General features: G+C 41.7%; 1 protein-coding gene across 2 annotated transcripts; it reads left to right on the top strand.

The window, feature by feature from the left end:
* The first annotated feature begins 1,147 nt into the window (after positions 1–1,147).
* st8sia1 (ST8 alpha-N-acetyl-neuraminide alpha-2,8-sialyltransferase 1) lies at positions 1,148–18,171 on the top strand. 2 transcript variants are annotated; one of them, XR_003986714.1, is made up of 6 exons: positions 1,148–1,945; positions 3,136–3,280; positions 8,548–8,657; positions 11,095–11,187; positions 12,822–13,562; positions 14,242–18,171. XR_003986714.1 is itself a non-coding variant. In XM_030440134.1 (5 exons), the coding sequence occupies exons 1-5, from the start codon at positions 1,767–1,769 to the stop codon at positions 13,300–13,302; spliced, it is 1,008 nt and encodes a 335-aa protein (XP_030295994.1). In that variant the 5' UTR covers positions 1,148–1,766; the 3' UTR covers positions 13,303–18,171. The 2 variants fall into 2 exon arrangements, 1 of the variants encoding a protein (XP_030295994.1); XM_030440134.1 differs by having other exon boundaries at positions 12,822–18,171.
* Positions 18,172–21,067: the final 2,896 nt, after the last annotated feature.

Below are 21,067 nucleotides of genomic sequence, written 5' to 3'. Positions count from 1 at the left end.
TCTGTGTATCTTGCACTAGTGTATGTTCTACTTAAGCAAATTAAATCACTTGTAGTTGATTTGTGTGTGTGTGTGTGTGTGTGTGTGTGTGTGTGTGTGTGTGTATACATATATATGTATATATATATATATATATATATATATATATATATATATATATACATATATATATATATATATATATTAGAGCTGTCAAACGATTAATTTTTTTTAATCGCGTCAGCTTTTGGTGGGGGGAGGGCGGTGGGCTCTCTTCATCTGCCATGTGTTTGGCTTGCAAATGATATTTGAGACTCGACTTACTTCAATGGTAACTCATTTCATGTCGATGTTTTGATCCCATTTAGGGTGAGGGGATATTTTTTGAGCCTTTTATTTGAAGTGCATGATTTGAAGTGAATTAACATTTTACTAAAGCAAGCATATTTGCCATTTCTTATGATGTTAAAAGTATTAAGAACATGAAAAAACTACATTAAGGTACATTTAGAACAGGAAAAAATGTGCCAAAAAAATGTGCCAAAAAAATGTGCCAAAAAAATTGCGATTAATTTGTGATCATTCGCGAGTTAACTATGGACAAAATGTCCATCGTTTGACAGCTCTAATATATATATATATATATATATATATATATATATATATACGTATATATATATACGTGTGTATATATATACGTGTGTATGTATATATATACATATATATATATATATATATATACATATATATATATATATATATATATATATATATATATATATATATATATATATTCACTTTAAGTACCATGATTTAAGTACCATCCTTGATGACTGAGTTTTCATTGTTGGGTGAAATTGAAGATCTCTGTCTCAAAATCTACTGTTTCTTTTAATGATAAATTCGATTTTAGTCATTAACTTGCATTTGTTTAAAGTTTGAAAGGTGTAGCAACAGTAAAAGGTGGAAGGTTTTAAGCTGCATCAAGTTACCTATAAAAAATAATAGTACATACATCAATTAATAAATAATAATAATAATAATAATAATAATAATAATAATAATAATAAAGACAAATAGACTTTCTTTGCCAAACAAGAGGAAGACTTGAGTGTTCTGTCTTCGTGCTTTTATTTTGAAGCACAACTTCCGCTCCGGCTCTTGCTGCTTGACGCCATCTTGTCGCTCCTGCTTTCAGCACAGGCAGCACTTTGTCTCAGCCAGGGGAGAGAAGGGGGGAGGTGGAGGGAGTCTCAATTGGACTGGCCCGGTCTCACACTCGCACCGCAGACCCTGCAGCAGGACGCAGACAGCGGAGGCCCCGAGGAGAGGCGGGGGACACAAGCTCGAGGTGGAGCGGACGGGGGGGACGCACGGAGACCCCTTTCAGACTAGTATAGAGCGGGACACCGGGCGGGGAGGGGGCCCCGCATGATTCCTCGCTATCCGCGGGCTGTGATGATGGTGGTGATGCACCGAGAGCACAGATTCCTGCAGAGCCCGACACACTGCACCACGACCCCGCAACCGAGCGAGAGCCGCTGCAGGGGCTCCTGCCGCCCTCCATCAGAGCCCGAAACTGGATTTCCAGACCGATGCTCGAGCCGAACAACCGGGTAACGGACTACCCTGCGAGCTCCATTCATACTCCGCCCCGCCGCGGGATGAGACGGGGATTTGTAGCGGACGCAGACACCAGCTTTGAACCGAGCCTGCGTTTGACCGGGTCCAGGTGCGCGCACCGGATTTTGTTTTGAGCTGTGCAGCAAGACGAGGGAGGGGGGAAGATGTTGGTGCGATGCTACCGGGGCAAGCTGTCGGTGTGGGCCGCTCTGTGCGTGCTGGTGCTCGGATGGTTTTACATCTACCCGGGCTACAAGCTCCCCCAAGATAAAGAGATCGTGGAGGAGGTGCTGAGGCAGGGGGATGCATGGCAGAAGAACCAGACGGGCATCGATCTGTACAGGTTGGTGTCAGGGATCACATCACATTTATGTGTTTGCCAAAGGTGCGGCCCGGTGCACTCACCTGTCCTAAACTGGGCTCCCGTAGGTCTCTGATATGTACACTGTAGATCATGAGTTAATGTTTAATTTGTCATATTTAAGCAACACACATGTCAACAGTAGGGATGAGTTGAGAACAAAATAAGCCGCTGATCACAATCTGAACCCAACAAATGTAATTGGCACAGATAAGTTTCCTATCTTTCTGTCATCACAACAAATCCACTTGGTTAGGATGAGTAAAATGTCATGTTCTGGTTTCTCGTTTAAAAACACCTGGTTTGTCTCCACGTGCACGCCTGGAGTTTGTCTGACTTCCTGCAAAAAGTAAACCGTTGTCATCTAACGAAATTGTCGCCACAAGCAAATATCACTTTTGTCGCCACCAACAGGGCTGGAAATGTCCTGAGATGATTTTCCTTACACATTATTTTGTCGCCAGTAACATAGCTGGAGATTCTCCCAAGGTTTGCTTTATAAATTTTTTTTTTAAAAGTCCACTGGTGTGACCTTTACAAAAGTTGAAACGCTGTCACTCGTCAGAACCTATGCTGTGGTTTCAGATTACAAATGTTGAAACACAGACCTGATGTAACGTCACTGGGTAATCAAAACATTCGTAAAACGTTTGCATGTGTCAACACTTCACTGCAACACTACAGAGGACACAAACACATCATAAATTCCCCTTATTTAGTCCCACATTCAAATCATCAGGGCATGTGAGTCGCCCCATGTGGTATTATCTAAATGTTATTCACTTGAGAATGCAGACGACTCTCCGAGGCAAAGCCGATTAGGATCATGAGGGAAGGTGACACCTGCAGAGCAGTGGACAGGGTCTGCGGCAGGATGTGATGCTCACTTAGAGCTGTGGTTTTACTTAAACAGCGCTTTGTTTTATCAGGTTTTTGTCCAGTCAGTTATTAAGACAGAGTAATAAAAGCTGAGTATAGTCCTCACACTCATAAACAAATTTAAACTTTGTCCCGTTATAATGATACATATCGCGTTCCGGCCGCCTCCTGGAAAATAATTAAGCCAATATTCCAGCTCATCTCTCGCCAGACTCCCAGATGTCCTGTTGATGCAATTTATGTAGAGCCATCCTGAGACAAGACTCATAATATCCTACATCCTCTCTGCACAGGAAGTTGCTGACGGAGTGCTGCGATCCCAGGAGGATGTTTGCAGTGACCAAGGAGAACTCGCCGATGGGCAAGGTCCTGTGGTACGACGGCGAGTTTTACCACTCGCACACCGTCAACAATGAGACCTACTCGCTCTTTGTGCAGGTACGTAGGAAAAGGCCGCAATTATAACATGTCACAAAAGAGCAGCATCTACATGCCTCTGTTATTCCTCTGCTCTGTGATGGGAGGTTTTTCCCCCTCAGGGAGCCACAAGACTTCTCTTTCACCACATGACTTTGAGAAATGCCGCTGTGTTCTTGAGAAGCTGCTCAGACCAGACGATGGAAAGCGCTTTTTCGTCCCACTCAGCGCAATTCGACACTGTTGTGGCGACTCTGTGGGATTCAACGTGGATCCTTTGCTGATCCATGATGGAGACGGGGAGGTGGGCAGCGTAGGAGGCAGTGTTCTGCAGTGAGAGGGGAGTCGGTGTTAAGATGTGATATAAGAGCAACAAGACACCTTTTAAGAGATGCTGCAAACATCAGTTGTAAGGATGAAAGACACGACACAGTCCTCTTTCATTTTAAGATTTTCGTCACTTTAGGACCAATACATCTGAGTTTTTATAGGAACAGAATATAGTTGGAGATGTTTAGATGAAGATATATTTGAAGTGTTTATGTATCTTGTATGCTCTGGTTAGGTTTTGGCACAGAAAAAACTTGGTTACGGTTTCGGAAAACATCATGATTTGGCTTAAAATTAATCTTGTGGTCACCACAAACACGTAGATGGCTCAGCATCACATGAAAAATATCCAGTTTTGAGCACCACAAAAACAGCTGGAAATGTTCGGAGGTCTCCTGAAAAGTAGCCAGTTCTGTGCCCACAAGCACAGCTGGAGATTGGCCAGACTTCCACTAGGTTTGGTCACCACAAACACAGCTGGAAATGTCCCAAAGTCTCCTTAAGAAACAGCCAGTTCTGTCACCACAAACACTGCTGGAGATTTGCCCGACTGCCCTTGAAAAATATTTGAATTCTTTCACCACAAACATGGTTGGAAATGTCCCAAGGTTTTCTTAGTTCTGTCGCCACAAACACAGCAAGAGATGGCCTGACTTCCCATGCAAAATGTCCAGGTTTGGTCTCCACAAACACGGTTGGAAATCTCCTTAAAAACACCTGGTTCTGTAGCCACACTCGCAGCCTAAGATTTGCCGGACTTCCCTTGGAGAATATCTGGTTTTGATCACCACAAAAATGTCTGGAAATGTCCAGAGGTTCCCTTCAAAACACCCTTATCAGCCTCATCGCTTGTAACTCCACCATCCCCTCCACCTCCCAATGTGGAAGTCAGTTAATAAACATGAAATGTGAACGTGACGTGGCACGTTTTTTTCAAATGTCAATACGTAAGCCTACGCCACGTACAAACATGGACTAATCTGGGGCTTGCAGAAACATTGACTGCTCACATTATATCCTGGCGACTGGGCTGTTTTTTTTCCTCTTGTGTCTAATCTAAGAAAGGGATGTTTAAAGCACGAGTAAAAGCTGGTGGAGGATGTGCATCTCCCCCCTGAGTTACTTCCCATTTCCTTTCTCATGTAGAGAATATAGCGCAGGGCAAGAATGGACCTGGACTGGGTATTTATGCCTGTGTGCGGGTGTGTGTGTGCATGTGGATGAGGGTATTTGTGCTTGGAAACAGGACGAAATGAGAAATTCTGGTCTGAGTGCTGTTGCTGTGGTTTTTGTAACCAGGGGCGGCGCATCTCACTAATAATCAAGATTGGATCCCTATTAGCGCCGCAGCAGATCCGCAGTTTAATATCCTGGTTTGGTAAATGCGATGAATATCTGACCCTAATTTGCAGGCGTGAACGGGTGCGTGTTCATTCATGAGCGATGGGGGAGGTGGATTAAAAAAAAATTTGAATATGAATTGTAGCCAAGCTGAGGCACAGTGTGGTGTGTGTGAAGTGGAATACACACAATGTTTTAGCCAATAAGTATCTATGCTCTAGAGTATGAGCACGTTGGTTCATCAAAATTAGAGCAAAAGCAATGAGTTTAATCATTGTGTAGCCATTAATTTGTAGATAATTAATTAGTCTTTTTTTTAAGCAGCTGTCCCAAAGATGTGCTGGTTTACTTTGTTTTACATGATTATACAAGTACTGGGCAATCTATCGATATTATGCTGTTATTGTGATACAAGCCTATTTTTTGCCTTTCAAAATATCAAAACTAAGGCTAAAATAAACGAACCAGTACGATAAAGCGAAAAAGGAAAGTGAACTCAACATATTGTACTATTTAAAGTGGTTTCAAGATACTGTATCCATGGCTGAGATATCACCACCACCCCATTTAAGATCAGGTAAATATGACAGAAATGTTTCTTCCCAGATGCAATGTCCTGGTTTCTTGATCTACATTATTTGGGGTGGCTGATATCTCTACACCTAAGTCCAAAAATATTTGAATGGCTGGATCCCAGTGGAGAATAGGAGGATGATGAGGCATTTTTTGGTGATTTGGTTGAACTATCCCTGTAAAACCAGTCGTAAAAAGCTGTCTTGTCTCTATCTTATGCAGCATTTCCTTATATAAGTGACTGTATTTGTTTGTCACGTCTCTGTGTCACTGAAATGTGGCTGATGGTTATTTTTCTGCCCCTGACCAAGGTTATGATGACACCCTGTTGCATTGTATAACTTTGAACTTTCGCTTGTATCTCCCTCGAACGCTGGCATGGCCTATTTCTAGTGGGGCGGTTGCATTTCCTCTACAGGCCTATATTGAGGCCAGTTATATGTGTTTCTCGGAAGGAAGGTAACTAGTAGTTAGGTGGGATGGACAAAGCGCAAGCTCCCACACAAACCGTTATTCACTGCCTTCTCAACTACCAGTACTGTGATTGCAGGTCTGAACACAGACAACCAAGTTGGCAACAGCTACAGTAGCATCAGAGCATCTGCCAGGGAATGTGCCAATTAGGGCTTTGACGGTTAATTGCTGGTTAGTTCAATGGCTCAAACAGAGCTTCCATACACACAGTTCACTGGACTGTACAGTAGATTCCTGTTGTCTGGTGTTCACTTTATGAAGTCCTGCTCTTTGTTGTCCCATGCAATAGAAATTGCTGTTGAAAAGGTTGTGTTGTGTGAAAAAACCCTCTTTTACTGATCTTAGACGTAAACGAAAGAGGACATAATCAAAATTAAACACAATCAGGGTTTGTCTTTCAACGATCACCTCTGCTTTAATCTAAATAAATCATCTATTCACAGAGTAAAATGTTAAAATATTGTTCAGAGCCATTGTAAATCGCCTCCATACAGTATCCCCTGTCTTCAAACTGACCTCTGTCAGGCTTGGGTGTGTATTAAGCCTTGTTCATTCTCACATAAGGCTGCCCAATCCAGATGAGCTGGGCCCTGTTGCTCATGGTTACTTCACAGCTAAGTGAACCATGAGCTAATTAGCTAATGTAAGCTAGCTACAGCCAAGGATAGCCAGCAAAGAGCAGCAGTAGTTGGTTACTCTGGTTATATGCTGCCCTTTATTTTTGTTTTTTGGGGCTACCTTTTAATTCTAGCCATATTCTTCCAATTACACCTTTAGATAAATTCAAAACTATCTCAAATCTTTTAGCTGTTGTCCCACACAGAACAAGAATTGTTACAATGAATTAATGATTTCCCAGACATATTGGTAAAATAAACCAAAAAAAAACAAAAAATTGGATTTCTAACTTTCCAGAAATAGCGGGACCACCAGCTACAGTTATAAGTGTCCCCCTCTCAAGTTTTAGTGGTGGTAGCTGGTTTCCCTCCCCAGCTTGATGTGGTGTTATTAGGGTATTGTCCTCTGACTCAACTCCCTGTCACAGTATAAAAGAGACCCTGAGGCAAGGAGGGGTGCGTTTTTGTGTGTGTGTGTGTGTGTGTGTGTGTGTATTCTCAAGTGTGCACACTCCAAGGGGAATAATGAGCACAATTGTTTCCGCCATCTCGCTTAATCCATGCCTCCAACTTAAAGGCAGCCAAGGCAAAGAGAAAGGACATTTTTGGCTCTTGCCTCGTGAAGCGTGGTATTTCAGTGTTCTCAGTGGTGGCTTTGATACTGTCCTAAGCCAGGCTTTAATATAGATGATGATAGGGTACTGAATCCCAAGCACGGGTACTAGTACCCCAGAGGGGAGCCTACTTTTGCAGTTGCCAGCGTGTATGTGGAAAGATTATAGAGTAGCTCAATTATTTTAAAAATAAATTGATAAAGAAAATAACCACAAATACGGATTTAATGCTTCTTAATTAAACCCCTGTGTTATGATTTTGAAGTGTGTGAAAACCAATTAGCAAGCAAGTAGAGATCAACCTTCTTCAGAAAAAGGTTGTTAAAAATTATTAATTATTATTTAAGTTATTAGCTTAAAATAAGTCTAAATGGTAAATGGGTGTAAAAGTAAGCTAAATGTAGTGAAGAGTTGTTATTGTTAGCTAATAGATACACAGTTGAAAAAGTTAGCTAACAATAGGCTAATGCATAGCCTTAACTGTTGAAATAGTTAGCAAAAACCAATGGATAAACAGTAGAAACAGTTAACTAAGATTAGGTTAATGGATAGCCTAAACCATTGCAATTACATTGCAAAACTAATGGGTAAACAGTAGAAATAGTTAGCTACAACCAGTGGATTTAATCAGTGGTTTAATCACCCAGTGCTGCCATGCCTCGATCCAACTCTGTATCATCAATAATTATGTTATATCCTGTTTAAACTGTAAATAAGGGAACACATTTGGAGCAGCTATGAAAAGGTACTTGAGTTCATTTGACAGGACTATGTGGAGACCAGACACAAACACTGTGCAGAGTCTGAAGAACAGACATTAACCAGAGCGCACACCACAGGTTTGATTATGGAAGAGCAGAGATAACAACTGTATAAAGTGTGTGTTTCCATCTTTGAAATTTGTTTTCTGCCAGAGGTTATGTGATTACATTTGGCTCAGATTTATATTTTGTTTTATGCGTGGCAGTATCTCCTTTATTGCCTTTCTGTTGGTCTATGCCTGCTAGGTTTTTATGATTAAAGAATCTCACAGTGTATAATAAAGACTTTGTTCTGGGAGCATATGCCAGAAATGTAATCTGATTCACAAGCTGCGTGACCTCGGCTGCCTTTTGTTGACCTCCTCGCTGCATACATCCGAGCTCGTGTCCGTCAGCACACGAGGCTGTGAAGGGAAATTAGCAGGTCTGCTCGTGCTCTGGCCTCAATTTTGGGATCTGAGTTGACAGAAAATTAATATTTGTTTATGTGCATGTGTGTAAGCGGCTCTGTGTGTTTACGTCCAGGTGGTTGTGTCTGCGTGTAGACTAAACAGAGCTGCATGTTCTCTCCTGCCCAGGAAAACCCTCTGCAGCTGCCCCTGAAGAAGTGTGCGGTGGTGGGCAACGGTGGCATTCTCCGGCACAGCAAATGCGGACGGGACATCGACCAGGCCGACTTCATCATGAGGTGAGAAACAACAGAACCCTGTGGGGCTGCGAGCGCAGGTCCGTGCACGTATATCACTTCCCCGCTGTTCCCTCCAAATGTGAATCCGCCGTGCCCAGGGGAAGCAGCGAAACACCATCAGCCATCAGTGTTAATGAGCGCCGGTGTCGACTGTAGCCAGGAGAGAAAGACAGAGACAGAAAAATAAATGGGCCACGGTGAGAGCAGGAGAGAAAAGAGGTTAAGCATGAGAAAGCAAAAATGGGAATGATAATGGAGGAAGGGAGCATGAGCAGGAAAGAAGAATAGAACTATCTGATTTGAAGCAAACTACGGTAGATGCTAGATAAGGAAATGTGAGGCGACTGGGGCTTCACACGAGGGGAATCATTTACGTGTCGTGAACAAGAGATAATGGTGTTTTTCCGTTTGAAAGAAGTAATCAGAGAGGCGTCTGTAGTTTTGACGGAGGAAGAAACCATCTCTGAAGGAAGCTGTAATCCTCCTCAAGAGACTGACAACTACACTGAGTGTTGAAGCAGAACGAGCTGAAATCTACAGTTAAAGTTAGATGAGATCTCGAGCACGAGGAAATGATCACACTCTTTATATCCCGGCTGGTCGGTTGCATGTAGATCATACATGGTTTCGTAATAAGATCTGTCAGGTTATAGTTTCGAAACATGAAACTCTTGATGCTCGAAGTGTGTCTCAATCCAGAGTAGCTGGTGAGCCGAGCCCTCTCTCTGTGTTCTTCATGGCATTTGGTTCCCTGTGTTTGCGCACATATTGAGTATAATGAGTAGCGTCACTCTGGAGGCTTTTTCTCACCTGTTTCCTTTAATTGTCGGTTTATGCCGCCACATGACGGTTTGAACAGGCCGTCGTTTCATTCCATCGTGGTGAAAGCGTTGCAGGAAACCCAAGATAATGCAACTTCAAATGAATGAATGTAACCGTTTCCATGAGAGCAGATGCGCCATCACCACGCTGTCAGTGCAGAGAGAGAGAGCGGCACTCTGATGATGAGAGGAGTTGATGTGATTAGACCTTGATTGCTAACAGCTCCTCAACAGACCCACCGATAATGACTGACAGATTCTTCCCAACTCTACCCTGCTTTTGCCGCCATCTGAGTCTCTGACTATTAAATGAATCACCAACAAGTTTTATAATCCCTAAAAAATCCCCAAAAAAGTGAATATTTTCTGGTTCTTTACTCCTCTAGGACAGCAAACTACTGTAAGAAAAAGTCGTTTTGGGGCTCTCGGAAAGACATTTCTAACCATTTTTATGACCTTTTATGGACAAAACAAGTAATCCATTAATCCAGAAAATGATCACAGATTAATCACCAATGAATTTCAATGTTAGATGGTTAGTTTATTAGTTAATTCTTTAACATCAGTCACAAACTTACCACCTTAAAATGGCTTGGATGGACAGATTGCACTCTGGATATGAGGAAAATGTGCGTCTGTATATTTGATGCACAGCAGGGTGCGCCTATATTTATAACTAAGGTTCAGGAACTGGACCACGCCACGTCACCTCCAGCCAATTAAACCACCTGTGTCTCATCAACTCAACCACCTGTGACTCGTTAAATAGACCACCCATGTCGCCCCGATTCAGTCACCTGTGAAACCTATAGAGGCGAGCCTAATCATGTCTCTCCCGTTCGTTTCAAGTTCTGACATCCGTCCACGCTAAGACGAGCACATTTGAAAACCTGACCACCTTCCAATGAATCAAGAGGATTATAACATTATGCGAAGATCTCCTTGGGTTTCTTAAGGGTTTTCTGGGTTCCTCCCCCAGTTTAAAGACTTAATTAACAGGAAAAGTCTAAATCATCCAGATAGGGACATGTATAATTCTCACCTCACCCTGTGCTTGGTAGCTTAAGACCCTGCAGCCGGCGAACAGATGAATCGATGGACTTGACGCAATAAAAGCAATTTACTACAAATCCGAGTCACGAGGCTTGAGTGGAATATTTGAATAAGATACCAGCCAGTTACCACGTGTCTTGCCTATCAGAGATAAGAAAACATCTGGTCATCATTTATGCCTGCTTCTCCTAAACTGTGACATGATGAGGCTGGTTGGAGTAGTTCCACACCGACATGAATCATTGGGATTTTTACTCCACTTTTATAAAGCAGAGACACATTGTCCTACAAATATGAAATTAGATTTTAGAATAATTACATCAGCCTCCGGACCTTTGACACATTGATACCTTTGATACATTGAGACCTTTGACACATTGTTTCCATTGCCACAATCACAACAGCTTTAATCAGGAAGTAAACGGCCACAATGACTGTAAATCTCGATAACAATTTTATGAATCGGCAAAGGGGATTTATGCTCCGTGTGTATGCAGCGCGCGCCAATGTAGAGTATGTGAAATAATGGCAAGTGTATCATATGTGCTTTGTTCTTTTTTAAGGTGTAACCTTCCACCGCTTTCGAAGAAATATGTGGAGGATGTTGGAACCAGGACCCATCTGGTGACGGCCAACCCCAGCATCATCGAGAAGAGGTAATCCTCTTGGGAGGAAGAAGCTGATGGGTTATGTTGTGTAATCATTGTGGTGATGAGAGGTAATGCAGAGCTGAAATGTGATATAGATTTTTTTAATGGGACAATTAAATCTTTGGCTAACATTTACATATAACCTTTCAGGGTTACATGAATGGATTTTGAAATGTGCATTAGGTGAGGGAAGCATGTGTGGAGCAAATACACAAATAATATTTATTTATTTGTGTATTTATCTAAAAGGATCCCCCATAAGCCAAACGCCCCTTGGCACCAGGTAGTCTTTCTGTGGTCCAAACGCCAGTTCATCATCATTACAATAAAAACTGTAACATTTTGTGCACATTCAGTTGTGTTACATCAAGAAATTGTCATAAAATCAATTATAAATATTAGGGCTGTCAAAATTAGCGCATTAATAACGCGTTAACGCAACATCCTCTTAACGCCGTTAATTATTTTATCGCGCGATTAACGCTCGGTAAAAAAAAAAAAAGAAATGCGCATTGCATGATTTATGGCCGTCGGTGGCACCTGTAGTCTTGATCCAAAGGGTGGCAGAAGAAATAAGAAAGGGAATCAGAAGAAGAAGAAGCAGGGTTGGCGGTTCGGTAAAAAAACCGGTGGAATGAAAAGCGAAAGTGAAAGTAAATGGAGAAAGGACTTATGAACGGCAAATTCACTTTCAAAACACTGCCAGATGGTTCGGTTGATAGGACAAAATTTATCTGCACGTACTGTTGACATGAAATGAGTTACCATTGAAGTACGTCGAGTCTCAGGTATCATTTGCAAGCCAAACACATGGCAGATGTACCGGCCCCCCTCGCCAAAAGCAGACATCAACATGTTTTGATCCCATTTAGGGTGAGGGGATATTTTTTGAGCCTTTTACTTTCCTGCATGATTTGAAGTGTTGAATAAACATTTTCATAAAGCAAGCATATTTGCCTAACCCTAACTCTAACACTTTCTTATGTTGTTAAAAGTATCAAGAACATGAAAAAAATACATTAAGTTACATTTAGAACAGAAAAAAATCTGCCAAAAAAATTGCGAGTTAACTATGGACAAAATGGGATTAATCGCGATTAAAAAATGAATTGTTTGACAGCCCTAATAAATATACATTGAGGAGAGAATGGACTCCTTTATGTCAAAATTCTAACACAGAGATAAGCAAAACAATCATTTTGGACCCAAAAAACATTTTAAATGTATTAATTTGCAGTCATAATGCTATTTTTAAGGAATAGATACCTTTATTCTACACCTTTCTACAAACTCTGTAGGATTTTAATAAATGACGTGTCCACAGAAGAATGTTATCAATATAACCTTGAAATAAAATCTATAAGGAACACAAGGCAATATGAAATTACACTCCTCAATAAGATTTTAAAGAAGGGAAATAAATTCCTCTCAGGCTGCTCAGTCTGAGCTGCAAACTGTCCACTTTATCTTATATGTGTCAGACCGAAACTTATTTCCTCTCTAGAGCTCAGAAAAGGGAAGAGGGAGCAGACAGCTCTGCAGTTGACTCAACCACATACATTGTATGGTTGCTTGAAACACGCAATCGCAGTCGCTACACCACAACTGGTAGAATAACTCTTCTTTCTTTCCACCCTCAGATTTCAGAACCTTCTGTGGTCGAGGAAAGCTTTCGTGGACAGTATGAAGGTCTACGGCTCCAGCTACATCTACATGCCAGCCTTCTCCATGAAGCCTGGCACCGACCTGTCGCTGCGGGCGTACTACGCCCTGGCAGACACCTCCTCCAACCTCACCATGCTCTTTGCCAACCCAGAATTCTTGCGCTCAGTGGGAAAATTCTGGAAATCCCGCAGCGTGCACGCCAAGCGCCTCTCCACGGGGCTCTTCCTGGTCAGCTTGGCCTTGGGGCTGTGCGAGGAAGTGACGGCCTACGGCTTCTGGCCGTTCTCCGTGGGCCTGGACGAGCAGCCGGTCAGCCACCACTACTACGACAACATCCTGCCATACAAGTGGTTCCACGCAATGCCCGAGGAGTTCGTCCAGCTTTGGCATCTGCACAAAAGCGGCACGCTGCGCATGAGAGTGGGACACTGCCCACCTCAGGAAGGACGCAGCTAGAGCTGACGGTGACGGTGGTCAGTTGAAGTTCAGCAGGCTTTGCGGGAAACAGACAAAGACATTTTTTTCGGCAGGAAGAATGGGTGCGCGTATTTCCTCTGAGGAGCCTCGGCACTGCGTCTGTGTCCACACACACACACTCCTGCTGTCCCCAAGCAGCTAATCCTTAATTATCATGAGAATGTCCTCCACACAGACCAGACCAGACCAGACCAGCAGCACCAGGGACAGAAGACACACCGACACACAAACACACACATGTAAAATAATCATACATTCCCAAAAACTTGCCACATTTCCTCCCTTTTTTTCTGAAATGTGTGTGTGTGTGCATGGATGCATGTTGGGACTGATGAGATGAAGTCTGGATGGATGGGGGATGTTTTTTTTTTGTTTTCTTGTCCTTGTATGGTGGCTACTGTATCTGAGTGACATATGGGGCAGCTGGACCAAACCCCCCTCTGGGTCTTTGTTAAACAGAGACAGGAGGAGCGGAGGACTGGGGGGAATAATAAAACGCACTGAAAGACCGGTGAAATGAGAGGAACAAGGGAGAGATAATGGCGTCGCGGTACCTCGTAGCTTGAATAGGACTGAAATTTAATGGAGGAAAAAAAAGAGACTGGCAGGGGGGAGAAGAGTGAAAGCTGGCTGGTGTGTGTCTGAAAGGACTTTTTTCCTCTGCTTTTCTTCAACCGAGCGCTTGATTGGCATTCTCTGGTGCCAAATGGAGCTTTAGTTGAAAGCAGGAGCCATTAGAAATGGAGTCTTAACTACTGCATACCCCAGAATGTTTAGCCGAGTTGCATCTTAACCCTTTCAAGCGAAAAGGGAAAACGAGTACACCCCCCCCCCCCCCCCCCCCCCCTTGTCTGCGTATTGTTTCCGTTTGCCAAATGTGATTTTCGGGATTAATGTGAATTCTTTTTTTTTTTTTAGGTTCATCAGTGGCCATGGAGAAAAGGGAGCAAGCGTAATCGATGTATTTAATCAGAAATTGAACATTTGGTGCAAAAAAACAAACAAACATTACACATTGGTACCTCGCCTCGAAGCGGACATCATCGCAGACTGACCAGTTGGTATGTTTTCACTCACAGACAGGCTCCTCAACCTGCTTCTTTAGAGTGGAAGTTAAGAAGTCGATTCTTGGTATCTGTACTATACTTGCCAAGTGCCATGCCAAGGGGAACAGTGGTCTCTTTGATACTCTGGCACCGTCTCTGTGCTCTCAAATGGCGAGGCGCCGATATAAAGAGATGTACTGAGAGGAAGACTTAAGGACTCCACGTCACGAAGAAGTGGCATTTTACAGGAACGGGTGACTTTTGTTTCTTTAGACGCTGACTTGTGACGTATTGTTTTGCATCCGAGCACAGGAGAAGTGAAGCATCTTTCCCCGTGCTCCTTTTTTTTTTTATAATTGTGTTCTTGATTTTTCCGTGGGCAAGGGAAAAATAACTCGCCAACACGAAAGGACATGTCAGTTTGATTTATTTTGTACTTGCAGGCCTTGAAGAAGGAAAAAAAAAACAATGTACTTGATTTGAAGTTTCTTTTTGAGATGTAATTTCAGAGTGATAAATGTTACCGTGCCATATTGTCAGCACTGCAAACTCTGCATGCAAAGTGCATCAAAACACTCCTCGGGACTCAAGGTACAGAACCTGTCGATAGTTTTTAGTGCTTCATGCTTCATGCCACCTCCTTGTCTGTCAAACTGAATGAGGTCCAGTGCCTTTGAGATGTGTCGAGGCAAAAAGATCATTCAAACGAGGGATATTTCTGACTCCGTTCACGCTCTTCGCTGTGTTTGATTTGTGATCGTGACCCTTGATGTCATGTAACATTAACTTAAAAGAGAGCTACATGTCGGACGGAGTTAATGAAGCGAAACGAACTCAAATCATTTTCCGGTCCAGACGCACGCGTGGCTCCTCGAGACAGAACTTGACGAACACTTTGACCAATTTGTTTTACGTACTGTGACGTTTCTGATTTGCACCTTTTTTGTTTGGGTTTTTTCCTCCTCTCCCGCCCAGTATTGTGAATGAATGAGATGTGACATAGTGTGAATTTTAAGTAAGCATGACGATTTTTAATGTATATGTGCTTTTTGGTACACAGATTTGTATCTTTTATGCTCGGATTCATGCCCTCATTCCATCCTGTCCGAGCGATAGAAGAACCAGATTTCTTATTGAAAGGGAGATGGATCTGTCATGTAAATATTGTTCCGTTAGCAGAATGACCAGTTAGTTTTAGTTCTCCGGTCCGTCTTCATAGGTATACTTTTTTCAAACAGCCACATGTGGACTTCATTGAGCCAAACAGGTCTAAATAAATTGCAGATGTTGCTAACAGAAAACATCTGAATCTCTCGCACTGTGCTCTTCCTGCTACTGCTTACATTCACATATCTTGTGCGACATTTAAAACGCAGTGACATCATAGTTTTTTTTTTAACAATGTCCGTTATTGATCTGGCATGCACATGTAATGCAAATTTTCAATTATTTTTTTACATTCCAGTCAAACAGTTTCATATCATGTGGTTGAACATACTAAACTCGTGTTTTATTACATATTAAACGCAAATTTAGGTAAATTTGAACCTGGGCCCTATTTTTACTTAGTTTTGGAGCCCGGGTTTAAAAATGACGTAACTACTCTTTAATAAAATGTGTATGAAAAGTTTCATCTTTTGGGGAAATTTTCCTGAGAGCTAGATGAGAAGATTGATATCAATCACATGCTTTGCCTTTGATGTTAAAGCTACAGCTAACAGCTGGTTAGCATAGCTTAGCAGAAGTACTGCTAGCCTACCAGTACCTCTACAGCTTGCTAATCATCCAGTATATCTGTTGTGTTGAATTCATGACATTTTACTGGGGAATTTATTTAAAAGCAGGATGTAAACAGGTGGATTTTCAAAACAGGGAAACAGCTAGCTCTATCTAGAAGTAGCAGCTATGTGCTAAGCTATGCTAAGCTAAAGTACGTGACCGTGTGTGTGTTTCTTAATAATTAGCACACGGATATGAGTGTCATATCAATATTCTTATCTAGCTTATCAAATAACTGCATCTCCCAAAATGTTAAACTTACAAAGCATTTTATTAAAGGATAATTCCGGTATTTTTTTTTATCCGAACCTCTTGAACCTATATATTTACATTATTTCAGAGGCCAGGTTTGAAAATGACGGAGTTACCCTTTTTAAAAAAAAAAAAAAAAAGGTGTATGAATATTTTTGTAGTTTCATATTTTGGGAAATGCATGAAAAGATTGGTACCACTCTCAAGTATTTCTGTTAAATTTAGAGCTACAGCTGGTTAGCTGACTGCAAACAGGAGGAAACTATTATCCTACCAGCACCTCCACAGCTTGGTAATCATCCAACATATCTCTTGTGTTAAATCTTTACTGAGGAATTAACTTAAAAAGCAAGATTCAAACTTTAGAGGACAGGTGGATTTTTTTGGTTGCTGCTTTATATTTAGCGTACAGATATGAGTCCGACGCCTCGGACAGAAACAAACAAGCCTACATCCCAAAATGTCAAACTATCTCATTGAAGCTGCCAGTGCTAACACGAGGCCCGTGAAAAAAGGGGGACAGGAAAAAAAAGATCATGGCACGTACACAATGGCAGCATTGTCGTCCATTTCCTTTCCTCTTTTCCTGCCAACAGGTCACATTTATCAAAGCTCAAGTATGCGTGGCTGCAGGGTGACAAATTGGTTAACGTCTGATCGTGGAAACGGTCACATGTTTGATTGGCTGCGGTGTCTTTTAGCAAGACACTGAAATACCGGCCGCAGAGTTTGTGTCAAACTACGGGTCCTTTGCCCAGTGATGACAATATCTGCTATGATTTTGGCCCTGTGAGTATGAAAACACATAGTTGTGGATGCCAATGTCTTTATCAGGTTTAACACAGAAAGTCTCAGATGGAGAGATGTAATTGAAGTTATGTTTTTCTGATGTGTCTCCACCTACAGAGCGTGAGGATATGCTTTATCACAAGTGACGTGACAAACTCAATGTAAAGTGGGTCAAACAGTGGAAGCAAATACATGTTGGCGTTCGCTTCAATCTGATGAAACTGTTGAACGTTAAGCAGGAAAAAAAAGTCAAAGCCACAGTGTTTTTATGCGATTATAGCACCTTTCAAATTATTCTTTTTGCCACTGTAAAGAACATAAGTTGCTGTCAGCCCCTTGGGATAAATTGGTAGAGCAGACAGCGGTGTACATTGCTACCTTTTTTTATTGTGCCACAGGGGGCGCCATAGTCAAGATTTTTTTTTTATTCAACACAGCAGCTTTCAAAATTTTAATCAAATAAAAACATATATTTTTAATGACACCGTACCATGATTCTGTGGTTGTGGTGATGCAGTAAATTAGGCTAAAACAAATAGAACTGACCATTTGTAAACACTGTTTGACTCATCTTTTGATCCATACCGGTCCAGAGGGCTCAACTTTCTTACATATTTAAATATTTGATGTTATGCCAAACTTTGTTCTTTTAAATACCAGATGTAAATGTGCTTTATTTGCCTTGAATGATTGAATTTGTTTAGAAAAAAAGAAAGAAAAAAAACCTTGGAGAAAACCTTACAGAGGCATTGCTCTTTTGCGCCACCTCGACCATCACCTCCTCTTGCTCATTCGAGTCGTCTGATGTGAACAATCCTGCTTGAGCATGTTAAAAAAAATAAATCAGAAGTGCAGTTTAAAAATGGAGTAAACCAACTGTATGTGCCACCTTGATTAAAATGTGAAGGATACATGAGAAAAAGAAAACCATATCCATATACAAGGCGAACACTGGTGTCCAATAAAAGAAAAAAAAATGATGTATCGCTGTCAGCTGTGTTGTTTTTCTTCCACGTGACGGAGCGCCAGATGTTGCTCTGTAACGTTAACTCACTCATTTTTAGGTGACAAGACAAATGTAGCGCACATGTGCTCGAAAGTGTCGAAACTTTCTCCTGACTATAAGCACAACTTGTTTAAATGTTAAACCTGTCTTGTTTTCCAGGCTTTTCATACCATTCCTCTGGTTTTCCCCTTCTGTGTGGGCACACAGGAATCTCCGCTGCCCATATAGTTTGTTTAGTGGTTATGAAAATGTTCTGCTCCCGGGAGGAATGGCAGCGGATAAACCCCTCTGCTTGCCACAGCCGTGTCTGCATGGCCTGTTTTTCTGGGCCATGAATTTTTAAAGATGTGTCAGCAAAAGCTGCACCGCTGTCTTGCAGGCCGCTGTTCCCAGCTGGACTGTTCAGCTTCACCTGTGCTGTATTTATGACCGAGGTCCTAATTTGACGATCTGGTGCGAAGAGATAGCTAATAGGGCGGAGCATATTAAGGAAGATGGAGATTTAATTATGAAGGCTGTGTGCTTGTGTGTGTGGTCTGTTGTTGTGGTGTCATGCTGACTAACTCGTTTTCTGGATGTGTTAGCAAAAGGATGAATTCAACTAAACTACATGTCATAAATAAGGTTTCTAACTTGCATAAATAGTGGACAGAGCTTTCATATCTGTAAAAGTGAAGCTAATGCAGAAGTGCCTTAACTCTGCAGGGGGCAACACCACTGGTTTCAAAAAGAAGTCCGATTGTATGTAATCTTATGAAGAATCACTCCACTTCTCTCTTGATTAAAGAGTAAAGAGTTTCTTAATGAGTTTATGGTCTCAATTGCTAGTTTCAAGTCTTCTTCAACACAACATTGGTGTACATTTTTTAAACTATGCTCCCATTGACAGTAAAATAGACAATAAAGCAGAATATGCTCAATGCACATAACATTGTTACGTTATTTCATGACAAATCCAGTGGTGGTATATATCGTATGGCCTAATGAAGACTCTTGGGGGAGAAGCCGAACCAATTTGGTTGACAGACGAAGCCAAAGCCATCATTGGACTGTCAGCAGGTGGCTAACAATCATGCTAACAGCAGCAAAAACATTTGTCAATATGGAAAATGGATAAATAATCACAACAGACATTCAGCGTTTGGATTTAGTACAATTTCTATAGAAGACACTGAAGTTCGAGGCTGGATTACAGTCACACAGGTATGAGCAAAATAAAGTTGCTAAGTCTCTAAAGATTTCCAGAGATGTTTGGTATGTCATATATCATTGACAACGAGGTCCTAATGTGTTTCCTCACAAAGTAAATGTAGTAATTTCACCAACACCCTTTTTGTAATGCGTCAGTATTACTTTATTTACCTCTAACAGTGTATGTATTGCGTTACGTTACTGTTAAAACGCTCTACCCCCAACAATATTGAGGACTGGGAATGGATAGGTGAGAGGTCTATTGAGAAAGAATAGCATGTAGCATCTCATTGATAAGGTAAAACAATTTAAAAACAGAGGAAGTGAACGTCAGCTAGTTAATGTTTGGAACTGTGAACTTGGTTCAAAATTCATACATGACCTATGAACATGAACTGGTTTATTTTGGGGACTGTGTGAACTGAACTTTGAATTAGTTCTTGTGACGTGTGAATGTGCACAACACTGGCTGTAAGGCTGTAGTCCTACTTTATGACTGACGAGTCGTGACCACAGCTTAACCTCGGGTTCTCGGTCAGATTCACCATTTCTTTTTCAAATATAGTCACTTCTGGCCTCAAAAAAATACACAACAACAACAACAAGATGGCGATCACCATAACGGCAAACTCATGTCTTTTTTCAGTGGTAGTCCACAAACCAGTCGCTGACATCACAATGATCCTCACTGCAATTTGCATGGATTGGAATGACCAGATGCCAGCGCACTAAACTAAGATAATTAACAAAGCAATCATTATCTCTTAAATATCAGCGTGTTAGCCACGTCCTTGTCAGTATGTTAGCATGGCTGTAAACCCTTACTCATGTTTTCTTTTTTACCCAGGAGCAGACAAATTCACATCATGTCTGCGTGGTCATAGTTGAGATTAGCTAGAATACTGAATTAGCTTAACCGACCTGCTGATTGTTACTTTCAAGATATCGCTGTTTGGCTACATCTGTTTAAGACGAGCTGAAGTTGACAACACTAATCAAAATGTCATTTGCACTGCCCCATTTGATTGTATGTGGAGCATCATCATTTTAGCCATTAGCACACTGTTTGATGAAGCTAATTCAGTCTGAATGAAAAACAAATAATTCAGAGGCCATTTCTGACACATTTGTTGTGTTTACGCATTTTGACATTCAGTCATTTCCCACCTATTTATATATTCGAGGCAAGAAGCGGAGCAGTCAGGGAGCAGACATGCCTCACTTGGCAAGTCTGTCTCCTATTTCTATTTCTGGCACGTAGGCAACCTGCCCATAGAAAGGAGCAAATGTTGAAAACTTGAGTAGGATTAAGAAACTCTCCGTCTCTCTGGCATGCTCGCAGCCTCTGCACCATTAAAGCCCATAATAGCAGCTCCGGACATGGATGACATGTTTTTGCCTTTTGCCGCAGCAGAACTCGCTCAACATGTTGGACGGTTCGGCTCGAGAAAAAAAAATGCACATGACATTTAAACCGAATATAATGGATTGTGTGCGTCGTGAAATGCTTACATGTGGTAAAACCAGAAGGAGGTGGTGTTAATGTTCAGTTTGCTCTGTGACAAAATTCAATTACTTATGCTTCGTTTTCCTGGTTAATTCATATGTGGTGCATAGCGAACACAGCCCGGAGGACACTCATGCGCTTCTGTGAGTGGTGACTGGACAGCGAACCAGCTGT

This window comes from Sparus aurata, chromosome 14 (assembly GCF_900880675.1).
Source record: "Sparus aurata chromosome 14, fSpaAur1.1, whole genome shotgun sequence".
In the NCBI taxonomy this organism is placed as follows: domain Eukaryota; kingdom Metazoa; phylum Chordata; class Actinopteri; order Spariformes; family Sparidae; genus Sparus; species Sparus aurata.
Note: the sequence above shows the minus strand (reverse complement) of the source record. Positions and strands in the feature narration are given on the sequence as shown.

What these genes read in the sequence shown, in the direction of transcription:
- st8sia1 (XM_030440134.1), top strand. Translation starts at nt 1,767, where the DNA reads ATGTTGGTGCGATGCTACCGGGGCAAGCTGTCGGTGTGGGCCGCTCTG. An exon ending in ACGGGCATCGATCTGTACAG is followed by an intron (nt 1,946 to 3,135) that starts GTTGGTGTCAGG and finishes CTCTCTGCACAG; the next exon opens with GAAGTTGCTGACGGAGTGCT. An exon ending in CCTACTCGCTCTTTGTGCAG is followed by an intron (nt 3,281 to 8,547) that starts GTACGTAGGAAA and finishes TCTCCTGCCCAG; the next exon opens with GAAAACCCTCTGCAGCTGCC.